General features: G+C 43.4%; 1 protein-coding gene across 1 annotated transcript in view; it reads right to left on the bottom strand.

Moving 5' to 3' along the window:
- LOC109865151 (SH3 and multiple ankyrin repeat domains protein 1) overlaps window positions 1–13855 on the bottom strand; it is a 59269-nt gene that overhangs the window by 26509 nt on the left and 18905 nt on the right. The window contains exons 2-3 of the mRNA XM_031799275.1: window positions 8713–9293; window positions 1999–2202 (exon numbers count right to left, since the gene is read on the bottom strand). Of these exons, the coding sequence (XP_031655135.1) occupies window positions 1999–2202; window positions 8713–9231 (723 nt within the window). The 5' untranslated portion in view covers window positions 9232–9293. The remainder of the gene's footprint in view (window positions 1–1998; window positions 2203–8712; window positions 9294–13855) is intronic.

Genomic DNA, 13855 nt, shown 5'->3' with positions numbered 1-13855 from the left:
AATACCAGTGCATGGGTATCACTGTACTGTGTATTGGTTTCACAGTAAGTGGAGCTCCGCAGTGAAAAATCGAAGCACTGCAAACCCACTAAAAAGCAAATTTATATAAATACATCGATCCAAATCTATTTTGACCTACAAGCTGGTTGTGGTTAAGGTTGAGGTCAAATCCATTCATATCAAGTCATTTAAAGAAAATGTAATAGAAATGTGACTTGGGGGCAGCCCATTAGTCTTAGTGAGTTTTTAAATGCACTCCCCGAAAAGTCTCAAGCTAAATAGGATACAAATACACTACCGTTCAAAAGTTTGGGGTCACTTAGAAATGTCTTTGTTTTTGAAAGAAAAGCTATTTTTTTTGTCCATTAAAATTACATCAAATTGATTAGAAATACAGTGTAGACATTGTTAATGTTGTAAATGACTATTGTAGCTGTCTTAGGTCAGTTAGGATCACTACTTTATTTTAAGAATGTGAAATGTCAGAATAATAGGAGAGAATTATTTATTTCAGCTTTTATTTCTTTCATCACATTCCCAGTGGGTCAGAAGTTTACATACACTCAATTAGTATTGGGTAGCATTGCCTTTAAATTGTTTCACTTGGGTCAAACGTTTTGGGTAGCCTTCCACAAGCTTCCCACAATAAGTTGGGGGAATTTTGGCCCATTCCTCCTGATAGAGCAGATGTAACTGAGTCAGGTTTGTAATCTGTCTGTAAACAATGGTTGGAAAAATGACTTGTGTCATGCACAAATTAGATGTCCTAACCGACTTGCCAAAACTATAGATTTGTGGAGTGGTTGAAAAATGAGTTTTAATGACTCCAACCTAAGTATATGTAAACTTCCGACTTCAACTTTACATACTGTAGGTGTACAGAGGCCCATTATCAGCAACCATCACTCCTGTGTTCCAATGGCACGTTGTGTTAGCTAATCCAAGTTTATTATTTTGAAAGGGTAATTGATCATTAGAAAACCCTTTTGCAATTATGTTAGCCAGCTCCTAGCACAGTTAGCACACATAGTACCCGCAAAACACCAGTCTCAACGTCAACAGTGAAGAGGCGACTCCGGGATGCTGGCCTTCTAGGCAGTTCCTCTGTCCAGTGTCTGGGTTCTTTTGCCATCTTAATATTTTATTTTTATTGGCCAGTCGGAGATATGGCTTTTTCTTTGCAACTCTGCCTAGAAGGCCAGCATTCCGGAGTCGCCTCGTCACTGTTGACATTGAGACTGGTGTTTTGCGGGTACTATTTAATGAAGCTGCCAGTTGAGGACTTGTGAGGCGTCTGTTTCTCAAACTAGACACTCTAATGTATTTGTCCTCTTGCGCAGTTGTGCACCGAGGCCTCCCACTCATCTTTCTATTCTGGTTAGAGCCAGTTTGCACTGTTCTGTGAAGGGAGTAGTACACAGCGTTGTACGAGATCTTCAGTTTCTTGGCAATTTCTCGCATGGAATAGCCTTCATTTCTCAGAACAAGAATAAACTGACGAGTTTCAGAAGAAAGGTCTTTGTTTCTGCCCATTTTGAGCCTGTAAACGAACCCACACATGCTGATGCTCCAGATACTCAATTAGTCTAAAGATGGCCAGTTTTATTACTTCTTTAATTCAGAACAACAGTTTTCAACTGTGCTAACATAATTGCAAAGGGGTTTTCTAATGATAAATTAGCCTTTTAAAATTATAAACTTGGATTAGCTAACACAACGTGCCATTGGAACACAGGAGTGATGGTTGCTGACAATGGGCCTCTGTACGCCTATGTAGATATTCCATTAAACAAATCAGCCATTTCCAGCTACAATAGTCATTTACAACATTAACAATGTCTACACTGTATTTCAGATCAATTTGATGTTATTTTAATAGACAAAAAAAGTTGCTTTTCTTTCAAAAACAAGTACATTTGTAAGTGACCCCAAACTTTGGAACGGTAGTGTATTATTATTGCATCACTCTCTAACATCCAGTGTCTCCCATCAAAATACCTCCAGGTAAGGCACCCCTTTCTCAAAGGACTGTGGGTAGTCTCGGAGGCAACGCTCCTCCTCCAGGAACATGGCGTCTCGTCCCTCTCCGGCGGGCTGGAAGAGGCCATAGTTGTAGATGTCCCACAGTGGCTCGCTCAGCGAACAGACGACCTGCTGCTTGGCACTCCACACAGTGAAGTCAGGGTCAAACTGCAGACACCTCTGACAGAGGGAGGAGATGAGAGACGAGAAGGCACAGTGGACAGTTAATAGGTATGAAAATCATGAGTGTATTATTTTCAAGGTGGTGTGCATGTGTGTGTGTGCATGTGTGTGCGTGCATGCGTGAGTGTTGGATGGAAGCAAGGATTGGGGCAAAGGTGAGTTCTACATTTTAAATGCCATTTGATTTGACTGGAAGGTGTATAATTAGCTTGACATACAATTTGTGATCCAAATCTAAAGCATCATGGCAGTTAATTATTCATAACATGGTGACATTTTAGCAACAAGGCTGTATTAACGGCATGTGATTGACAAGAGTTTGTTTTAAAAGTAGACGTAGAAAGTACTTTATGGAAATTGGTTTCACCTTTCTATCAATGGCCTTTTACTGGTCTCATTGAAAACGGACAATTATCATGTTTACTCTACTTGAAATGAACAAATAATCTAACTGATCTAGCACACTAACTACTGAGCATCAAATGTGCTCATTCGCTGCAAAGCTACCGATTCGCTATCACCATTCTGACTCATTTGTATACAAATGAAAGGTGTGTAAATTATTAATCAGTCGCCATGTCTATTAACTATGCCTATTAACAAGACTCAAGACACACAATGAGGGCCAATAATTACTAGGACCCAGAGTACAACACTCACTCTGTCAACTAAACCAATTATCTGCCTTAGCCATAACCTTAGACCTGCATTGCAATCAATGGAAGACAGAGATTTTCTTCATAGACTTCTTTAGAGGATAAAGCGCGTTCCCCCCACGTATGTCTGTGTTTGATACATTAGAGGCTTTCTGGTCACAATGGACAATGTCTTTGATGTTTTTATATGCATCTGGGAACTTTGCATTAATTTGATTTTAGGCTGATGTTTGTGGAGTATATTTACATATTATTGTTGTTTTTTTTTGGGGGGGGGGGACAACATTTTCTATAGTTTTCTCCCCTTCTGTCTATCCGTTTGATACTGTAGCCAACAGCACATGGCGAGATCATTAGAGGAGCAATGTACCCGTTGCCATAGCGATGCCGTCCCTTGGAGGAAATACCCGAGTATGTGTGTCTGTGTGTCTGTGTGTGAGAGAGACGTGTGTATGCAAGACGTATGGTGTGTGTGTGTTTGTGTGTGATTCCTGGGAGAGAGCGGAACTTCAGAAAGTATTCACACCCCTGGACTTTTTCCACATTTTGTTGTGTTACAGCCTGGATTTAACATTTATTAAATATAAATTGTTTGTCACTGGTTTACACAATAATGTCAAAGTGGAATTACTGTTATTCAAAATGTTTACAAATTAATTCAAAATTAAAAGCTGAAATGTCAATAAGTATTCAACCCCATTGTTATGGCAAGCCTACATAATTTCAGGAGTAAAAATACAAATACTTAACAAGTCACATAATAAGTGGCATGGACTCACTCACTGTGCAAAGACCGTGTGTACCCTCTTAATGGGGGACGGGACAGGGGGAAGGGGGGGGGCATTGAAAAACACATTCATTAATGGCAAAAAAAGACAGTCAAACAATTCATCACCAGGAATAAGGTTTTGAAGTGTCTGTCCTGTATTTAGTCTAGTATATATAGACTACCAGTCAAAGGTTTGGACACACCCTACTCAAGGGTTTTTCTTAATTTTTTACTATTTTCTATATTGTACAATAATAGTGAAGACATCAAAACTATGAAATAACACATATGGAATCACGCAGTAACCAAAAAAGTGTTAAACAAATCAACATATATTTTATACACTGCTCAAAAAAATAAAGGGAACACTTAAACAACACAATGTAACTCCAAGTCAATCACACTTCTGTGAAATCAAACTGTCCACTTAGGAAGCAACACTGATTGACAATACATTTCACATGCTGTTGTGCAAATGGAATAGACAACAGGTGGAAATTATAGCCAATTAGCAAGACACCCCCAATAAAGGAGTGGTTCTGCAGGTGGTGACCACAGACCACTTCTCAGTTCCTATGCTTCCTGGCTGATGTTTTGGTCACTTTTGAATGCTGGCGGTGCTTTCACTCTAGTGGTAGCATGAGACGGAGTCTACAACCCACACAAGTGGCTCAGGTAGTGCAGCTCATCCAGGATGGCACATCAATGCGAGCTGTGGCAAGAAGGTTAGCTGTGTCTGTCAGTGTAGTGTCCAGAGCATGGAGGCGCTATCAGGAGACAGGCCAGTACATCAGGAGACGTGGAGGAGGCCGTAGGAGGGCAACAACCCAGCAGCAGGACCGCTACCTCCGCCTTTGTGCAAGGAGGAGCAAGAGGAGCACTGCCAGAGCCCTGCAAAATGACCTCCAGCATGCCACAAATGTGCATGTGTCTGCTCAAACGGTCAGAAACAGACTCCGTGAGGGTGGTATGAGGGCCCGACGTCCACAGGTGGGGGTTGTGCTTACAGCCCAACACCGTGCAGGACGTTTGGCATTTGCTAGAGAACACCAAGATTGGCAAATTCGCCACTGGCGCCCTGTGCTCTTCACAGATGAAAGCAGGTTTACACTGAGCACATGTGACAGACGTGACAGAGTCTGGAGACGCCGTGGAGAACGTTCTGCTGCCTGCAACATCCTCCAGCATGACCAGTTTGGCGGTGGGTCAGTCATGGTGTGGGGTGGCATTTCTTTGGGGGGGCCGCACAGCCCTCCATGTGCTCGCCAGAGGTAGCCTGACTGCCATTAGGTACCGAGATGAGATCCTCAGACCCCTTGTGAGACCATATGCTGGTGCTGTTGGCCCTGGGTTCCTCCTAATGCAAGACAATGCTAGACCTCATGTGGCTGGAGTGTGTCAGCAGGTCAGGCAAGAGGAAGGTATTGATGCTATGGACTGGCCCGCCCGTTCCCTAGACCTGAATCCAATTGAGCACATCTGGGACATCATGTCTCACTCCATCCACCTACGCCACGTTGCACCACAGACTGTCCAGGAGTTGGCGGATGCTTTCGTCCAGGTCTGGGAGGAGATCCCTCAGGAGACCATCCACCACCTAATCAGGAGCATGCCCAGGCGTTGTAGGGAGGTCATACAGGCACGTGGAGGCCACACACACCACTGAGCCTCATTTTGACTTGTTTTAAGGACATTACATCAAAGTTGGATCAGTGTGGATTTCAACTTTAATTTTGAGTGTGAATCCAAATCCAGATCTCTATGGGTTGATAAATTTGATTTCCATTGATAATTTTTGTGTGATTTTGTTGTCAGCACATTCAACTATGTAAAGAAAAAAGTATTTAATAAGAATATTTCATTCATTCAGATCTAGGATGTGTTATTTTAGTGTTCCCTTTATTTTTTTGAGCAGTGTATTTCAGATTCTTCAAAATAGCCACCCTTTGCATTGATGACAGCTTTGCACACTCTTGGCATGCTCTCAACCAGCTTCATGAGGAATGCTTTTCCAACAGCCTTGAAGAAGTTCCCACATATGCTGAGCACTTGTTGGCTGCTTTTCCTTCACTCTGCATTTCAACTCATCCCAAACCATCTCAATTGGGTTGAGGTCGGGGGATTCTGTAGGCAGCATCATGCTGTGGGGATGTTTTTCAGCGGCTGGGAGACTAGAGACTCAGGATTCACCTTCCAACAGGACAATGACCCTAAGCACACAGCCAAAACAACGCAGGAATTGCTTCGGGAAAAGTCTCTGAATGTTCTTGAGTGGTCCAGCCAGAGCCCGGACATGAACCCTGAACATCTCTGGAGACACCTGGAAATAGCTGTGCAGCGATGCTCCCCATCCAACCTGACAGAGCTTGAGAGAATCTGCAGAGAAGAATGGGAGAAACTCCCCAAATACAGGTCTGCCCAGCTTGTAGCGTCATACCCAAGAAGAATTGAGGCTGTAATCGCTGCCAAAGGTGCTTCAACAAAGTACTGAGTAAAAGGTCTGAATACTTATGTAAATGTGATATTTAAGTTTCAGATTTGTTAAAAATTTGCAAACATTTCTAAAAATCTGTTTTTGTGCTATTGTGTGTAGATTAATGAGGGGAAAAAACAATTGAATCCATTTTAGAATAAGGCTGTAACGTAACAAAATGTGAAAAAAGTGAAGGGGTCTGAATACTTTCCGAATGCACTTTATACATGTGTGACAGTTCCACCCTATCATTCTGTTTTTTCTGACAGGGCTCTTCTGGGATGCTCTCAGCAGCTATCCTCATTGCAATAAATACAGTGGGGCAAAAAAGTATTTAGTCAGCCACCAATTGTGCAAGTTCTCCCAAGATGAGAGAGGCCTGCAATTTTCATCATAGGTACACTTCAACTATGACAGACAAAATGAGACAAAAAATCCAGAAAATCACATTGTAGGATTTTTTATGAATTTATTAGCAAATGATGGTGGAAAATAAGCATTTGGTCAATAACAAAAGTTTATCTCAATACTTTGTTATATAGCCTTTGTTGGCAATGACAGAGGTCAAACGTTTTCTGTAAGTCTTCACAAGGTTTTCACACACTGTTGCTGATATTTTGGCCCATTCATCCATGCAGATCTCCTCTAGAGCAGTGATGTTTTGGGGCTGTTGCGGGGCAACACGGACTTTCAACTCCCTCCAAAGATTTTCTATGGGGTTGAGATCTGGAGACTGGCTAGGCCACTCCAGGACCTTGAAATGCTTCTTACGAAGCCACTCCGAAGCTGCTTACCTATTGCAGATTCAGTCTTCCCAGCCTGGTGCAGGTCTACAATTTTGTTTCTGGTGTCCTTTGACAGCTCTTTGGTCTTGGCCATAGTGGAGTTTGGAGTGTGACTGTTTGAGGTTGTGGACAGGTGTCTTTTATACTGATAACAAGTTCAAACAGGTGCCATTAATACAGGTAACGAGTGGAGGACAGAGTAGCCTCTTAAAGAAGTTACAGGTCTGTGAGAGCCTGAAATTTTGCTTGTTTGTAGGTGAACAAATACTTATTTTCAACCATAATTTGCAAATAAATTCATTAAAAAATCCTACAATGTGATTTTCTCGATTTCCTTTTCTCATTTTGTCTGTCATAGTTGAAGTGTATCTATGATGAAAATTACAGGCCTCTCTCATCTTTTTAAGTGGGAGAACTTGCACAATTGTTGGCTGACTAAATACTTTTTTGCCCCACCGTATATCATTGTTCAGACATTAACTACTGAGAGATTTATCAATGTACAGAGATGTGTGTTGTAGTGTTGGGTCAAAAAAAAATATATAGTTACATATTGGGATATTATTTTTGGTGATATATCACAATATTATTGTTGACAATATCGCAATAATATTTTTGCGCTAGTCGGCTGTACCTGCACCAAAACACCAGTATTTTTCCTTCATAGCTTGTTCTCCATCTTCTTTTTAAGTCGTGAGACAATTTGTTTTCAGCACCTTTATTTCCACGACTGATCAAAACAAATGTTCTCATTGGCTCAATCTTGTCCCCCTGCAGCAGATATATGGTGAGCAATATGTTTGGAACATCGATTCGCAATAAAATCGCAGTATCGAATTGCAATACATGTCATATCGGCACCAAAGTATGGTGATAATATCGTAACGTGAGGTCCCTGGGAATTCTCATCCCAAGTATGTTGTTTGTGACCTTTGTGACCTTGATCCCCCTCTTTTTACCTATTCACGCCTCTTTTTGTCTCCCTCTCTAACATCCTGTGCTTCTCTCTCTCTCCTTCTCTTTCTCTCTCTCTCTCTCTCTCTCTCTCTCTCTCTCTCTCTCTCTCTCTCTCTCTCTCTCTCTCTCTCTCTCCTTCTCGTTCAGCCTCCACTCAACTTCATTTCCTCATTCTCTCCATCTAATTTTGAACAATTCTATTTCCTGTGCGAGGTCCTTGAAGTTGTTTGTTGGGGTGGGTGGTGGGTAGTCTAGGATGCCCCGTGGGTGACGGTGCTTTAAGACCAAGACACCAAATGCCCTCTTTTGTGTTCACGCCCTCCTCAAACTCATTAAATCTCTATTAGATAATTAGCAATTACTGTTATATTGAGGGCAGATCAGCTGACATGTAGAACAGTTGGGAATGTTCTGGGAATTGGAGTACGGAGAAGAGTCATAACGGGGGAGGGGTTAACAAAGGGTACTCATTCTCACCTGAAATGCCGCTGCAGTATGGAGCAAGGGGGTTGGCCAACTCTCACCCACAATCACACCTATCCATGCAGTACTGAGAAAGCATCCATCGCTTCCAATCATTGCTAACTTCATTGAGAAGTGAGAACACCGTCAATTACTTTGGATTATTAAGTGAGCCGTGTTTAGCACTTGCATGTAGCCTAACCTGAGTCAAGTCTCTGTTCTTCATAGATTCATAACCCATGTGAGAGAGACGGTTGCTCTGAATGTAGTATGGTTCCCCTCAGGATTGATCTCTGGCCTGGGCTTGGCTGTTACACTGTCTGTATCCAATGATAGTAATGTGAGAAGAATATAATAACAGCTTGACATAATTGTACTTAGCAGTACCATGAAACATGCACCTACTGTCTGTTTGATGTCAGGGATTCCAATGCGGAACACCATCATGGTCAGGTGAGTGTCCTCTATGGGCGCCACTGTGGTCATACTCCGCTCCATGTGAGCGCGTCTCTTCTGGGTCTGAGTGGCCGGGGCCGGGTGATACTGCTGCTGATTGGCTGGGACGAGTTGGTGTTGCTGCTTTTGGGGAGCCTGATTGGATGTATAGGGGATGCCTCTATTTCTTGGATTGGCTGGCCTCAGTGTCCGGTCTCCTCTCTGTCTTCCAACCACAATGGCCGAGGGTTTACCTCCCTCCCATTTACCTTCGCGTGATTGTCTGCCTCCCTTTATCTCCATCTCCTCGAGCCCTTCTATCCCTCCATTCTCCTTCTCTCTACTCTCCCCCTTTCTGTTCTCTCGTCCCTGCTCCTCTTCCTCTTCCTCATCCTCCCCATACTTGTCGTCCTCCCCGGGATAATAGTGTTTGCTATTCCCCAGCATCCTTCGCTGTGCAGGGTCACTGCAGAGAGGGCCAGGTGACATTGCTGTCGTGGCAACGTGACATGGCTGTCCCGTGCGACATTGTCTTCACCCCCAAAAACATGCTGTGGAGGAGAGAGGGAGGTAAAGGGTTAAACAAATGGCTAATTAACACAATGACTGACAACACTCAAATCAACACACTTCTCGAACTGCGAGAATATAAATGAACTTGTAAAATGTAAAGCATTTGGTATTAACAGTAGCGTAGGCATATGCGATAGAAGCAATAACTCATTGGTGACATTGGCTTCTCGCATAGCCTAGGTGAATGAGTGCTGGTCCACATTTTACATTTTGCTGTCGGGAATACATGGGGGAATAGAGCTGATGAAAGACGGCCTATATATAAACTCTATGAATATTTGCAGGTTCATTGCAGGAGAGAGAGGACAGGCAGTTTAGTATTGAGCATGGTCAAAAGCTTCGTTTTTTTAATGGTCATAGTCCCATTTCTCTAGTGAAACTAACAGCAAGTTGCCCAGTTTAATAATACTGTCCTTCCATGAGCATTTGGCTGGGAAATCCCTCCATATGCTTCTTGCTGGTTTCACTATGCGGCGTAGTCTGGCTACAGGGCCTGCCATCATGCAGAGTTGGATATGGTCCAAAAAAAAACGTCTTAACGATGGTGGATGAAGTTGGGATTCCCCACTGCCCTATTGGCAGTTTTGAGGTCGGAATTGAAAATGAAAGCGGTGAGCCCCACATACTGTAGATGTGAATCTGTAGACTCAAATGGACAGACGGAGCTCAATAAAACATCCCATGATGCCACAGGGACAGCTTTCATTTTAGACTAGTAGCAGGCAAACTAACACAGGAGGGCCACTTCTGGAACGCTCATGATGCTTTGAGAATTACAGACGTGAAAAAAAGCACAGACACATCACTCACATAGGTTTTCATGGCAAACATGATAGATAGGTTCTAGTGTTTTCAACCAGTGTTTGTGTTAGTACCACTCAATGACAGTATGCTGGAGGTATGTTTGATGCATGCAGATCAATAGGGTCTGTCCATGTCTCAGTACCCAGAAGGCAAACAGGAAGCATACCCATTGAATAGCTGCTGTGTAAAGAGGATGGGGAACCGAGGATTGAGCATGGTGGGAAAGTGATCCCCAAGGAGCCAGTGAGTGACGGGGATGGCCACTTCACCCTGAGCAACTGTCTGTCAACGGAAGTGAGGCGGGCAGGACAGAGAGATGAGCCGGCCCGGCTGGAGAATGGTGAAGAAGGAAACGTGTCTCTAACCACTTCAGTAAACACACATACTATACATTATAGAGGGGGCTCAATGAAAATCGCTTAGAAACAATGCATCAACACATGTAAAAGGACCTGCAGGGAACCACCTATGAAATGGACAGAGCTACCATTCATCCTACACTCTAGTTGTTGTTGGCGGCATTAGATTCGACATTCCCGAACCACGCCTCACATTGATGGTGATGGCGTCTATAATTCCCATGTTGCTAAACCGCAGCATGTTAAATGCTTAGAATATTTTAGGAGGTTGCCACCGTCATGAAATGAACAAGGAGGGACGGAGATAGGCTGATTTATGTACATTGTCTCATTAATTATTGAAGAACTTGGGAGTCTGCACTGGAGGAGAGAAGAGAAAGACAGACAGAAGGCAGACAGGCCAATAGAGTGCCAAAGAGCTAACTCATTGGGGAGGGAAAGAGAGAGAGAGTGAGATGTATACTGCATAAAGCAGAGTAATCCGATTGAGGGAGAAATAGAGAGTGAGAACAATTGGGTGGTTGGAAGGCTGATGAGAGAAAGTTGAAGAGAGCACTGAGAGGAAAAGTAGGATACAAGCGAAAGTGACTGGGTGAGGAGCGATGAGAGGAAGAACTCATTGGCAAACAAGGAGTGGAAGAGATGGTACTGGAAATAGGCCTACATCACAAGTTTGAGCAACATTTACAATCACAATAGGTACTGAAGCCTCATGAACCTCCCAATAAAAGGATAAAACTCTTATGATTTCAAAAACTGAATACATCACACTTGTTGGCTTGCTCTGCATGACCAATTGAACATGGAGGGCCCCCAAATGAATTAAAAACAGTGAGAGCTCAGCACCATCTGACGACTGTGTTTTTGAAAGGCTGCTGAAGTTGGCGAGAGAGGCTGCCAAGGGGAAAATGGAATGATCTGAAAATCAGGGCCTAAAGCTCACAGGTTGGAACTCTGATTAGCACCATAAACCCAGAGAAAGGGTTGGGGGCACAAACAGTGCCTTTAACAGGGATATGGGGAACAGAACACATGGGTTCAACTGAGGTGTGTAGCCAAGGGGAGGGAGAAGGAGTTGAACATAAGAGGAGGATCAGAGGAGGATTAATCATGATAACGAGGAATAAGATGAATTGCCCTCCTTCAGGGCCCAGGAAGCAAAGATGGCTTGGATGGATTTGGGGAAAGGTTCCATCATATATTTTCCTTCCATTTTTCTTTTCATCTTCACGTTGGAACATAGTATCTAGAGCTCATCACTTGTGCATCTTGCAACAAAGTCACAATGACTTTGGGCTGGCATTGATGTCTAACCACCCTCAGTAGCTGTGTAAACAGTCATAGACTCAACAAGACATGATACTGTATACAGTGCATTCGGAAAGAATTCAGACCCCTTCACTTTTTCCAAATTTTGTTACGTTACAGCCTTATTCTAAAATGGATGAAATATTTTTTTCCCTCATCAATCTGCACACCATAGCCCAGACTGACAAAGCAAAAACTGTTTTTTAGAATTTTTGCAAATGTATTATGAATCAAAAGCTGAAATAACACATTTACATAAATGTTGACACCCTTCATTCAGTACTTTGTTGAAGCACCTTTGACAGCGATTACAGCCTCAATTCATCTTGGAAAAAAATCTACAAGCTTGGCACACCTGTATTTGGGGAGTTGATCCCATTCTTCTCTGCGAATCCTCTCAAGGTCTGTCAGGATGGATGGGGAGCATCGCTGCACAGCTATTTCCAGGTGTCTCCAGAAATGTTAGATCAGGTTCAAGTCCGGACTCTGGCTGGACCACTCAAGGACATTCAGAGACTTGTCCCGAAGCCATTCCTGCGTTGTTTTGGCTGTGTGCTTAGGGTCATTGTCCTGTTGGAGGGTGAACCTTCGCCCCAGTCCGAGGTCCTGAGCTCTCTGGAGCAGGTTTTCATCAAGGATCTCTCTGTACTTTGCTCCGTTAATCTTTTATTTGATACTGACTAGTCTCCCAGTACCTGCCACTGAAAAACATCTCCACAGCATGATGCTGCCACAAACCATGCTTCACCATAGAGATGGTGCCAGGTTTCCTCCAGATGTGACGCTTGGCATTCAGGCCAAGAGTTCAATCTTGGTTTCATCAGACCAGAGAATCTTGTTTCTCATGGTCTGAGAGTCCTTTAGGTGCCTTTTGGCAAACTCCAAGTGGGTTGTCATGTGCCTTTTACTGAGGAGTGGCTGATTGGTGTATTTCTGCAGAGATGGTTGTCCTTCTGGACGGTTCTCCCATCGCCACAGAGGAACTCTGGAGCTCTGTCAGTGTGACCATCGGGTTCTTGGTCACCTCCCTGACCAAGGCCCTTCTCACCAGATTGCTCAGTTTGGTTGGGCAGCCAGCTCCAGGAAGTCTTGGTGGTTTAAAACTTCTTCCATTTAAGAATGATAGGGGCCGCTGTGTTCTTGGGGACGTTAAATGCTGCAGACATTTTTTGGTACCGTTCCCCAGATCTGTGCCTAGGACACAATCCTGTCTTAGAGCTCTATGTAGAATTTCTTCAACCTCTTGGCTTGGTTTTTACTCTGACGTGCACTGTCAAATGTGGGACCATATATAGACAGGTGTGTGCCTTTCCAATTCATGTCCAACCAATTGAATTTACCACAGGTGGATTACAATCAAGTTGTAGAAACATCTCCAGGATGATCAATGGAAACAACAAGCACCTGAACTCAATTTTTGGCTTGCTCTGCATGACCAATTGAACATGGAGGGCCCCCAAATGAATTAAAAACAGTGAGAGCTCAGCACCATCTGACGACTGTGTTTTTGAAAGGCTGCTGAAGTTGGCGAGAGAGGCTGCCAAGGGGAAAATGGAATGATCCGAAAATCAGGGCCTAAAGCTCACAGGTTGGAACTCTGATTAGCACCATAAACCCAGAGAAAGGGTTGGGGGCACAAACAGTGCCTTTAACAGGGATATGGGGAACAGAACACATGGGTTCAACTGAGGTGTGTAGCCAAGGGGAGGGAGAAGGAGTTGAACATAAGAGGATTAATCATGATAACGAGGAATAAGATGAATTGCCCTCCTTCAGGGCCCAGGAAGCAAAGATGGCTTGGATGGATTTGGGGAAAGGTTCCATCATATATTTTCCTTCCATTTTTCTTTTCATCTTCACGTTGGAACACAGTATCTAGAGCTCATCACTTGTGCATCTTGCAACAAAGTCACAATGACTTTGGGCTGGCATTGATGTCTAACCACCCTCAGTAGCTGTGTAAACAGTCATAGACTCAACAAGACATGATACTGTATACAGTGCATTCGGAAAGAATTCAGACCCCTTCACTTTTTCAAAATTTTGTTACGTTACAGCCTTATTCTAAA

This window comes from Oncorhynchus kisutch, linkage group LG20, assembly GCF_002021735.2.
Source record: "Oncorhynchus kisutch isolate 150728-3 linkage group LG20, Okis_V2, whole genome shotgun sequence".
NCBI lineage: Eukaryota > Metazoa > Chordata > Actinopteri > Salmoniformes > Salmonidae > Oncorhynchus > Oncorhynchus kisutch.
The sequence above is the reverse complement of the archived record's forward strand: the minus strand, read 5'-3'. Positions and strand labels throughout refer to the sequence as shown.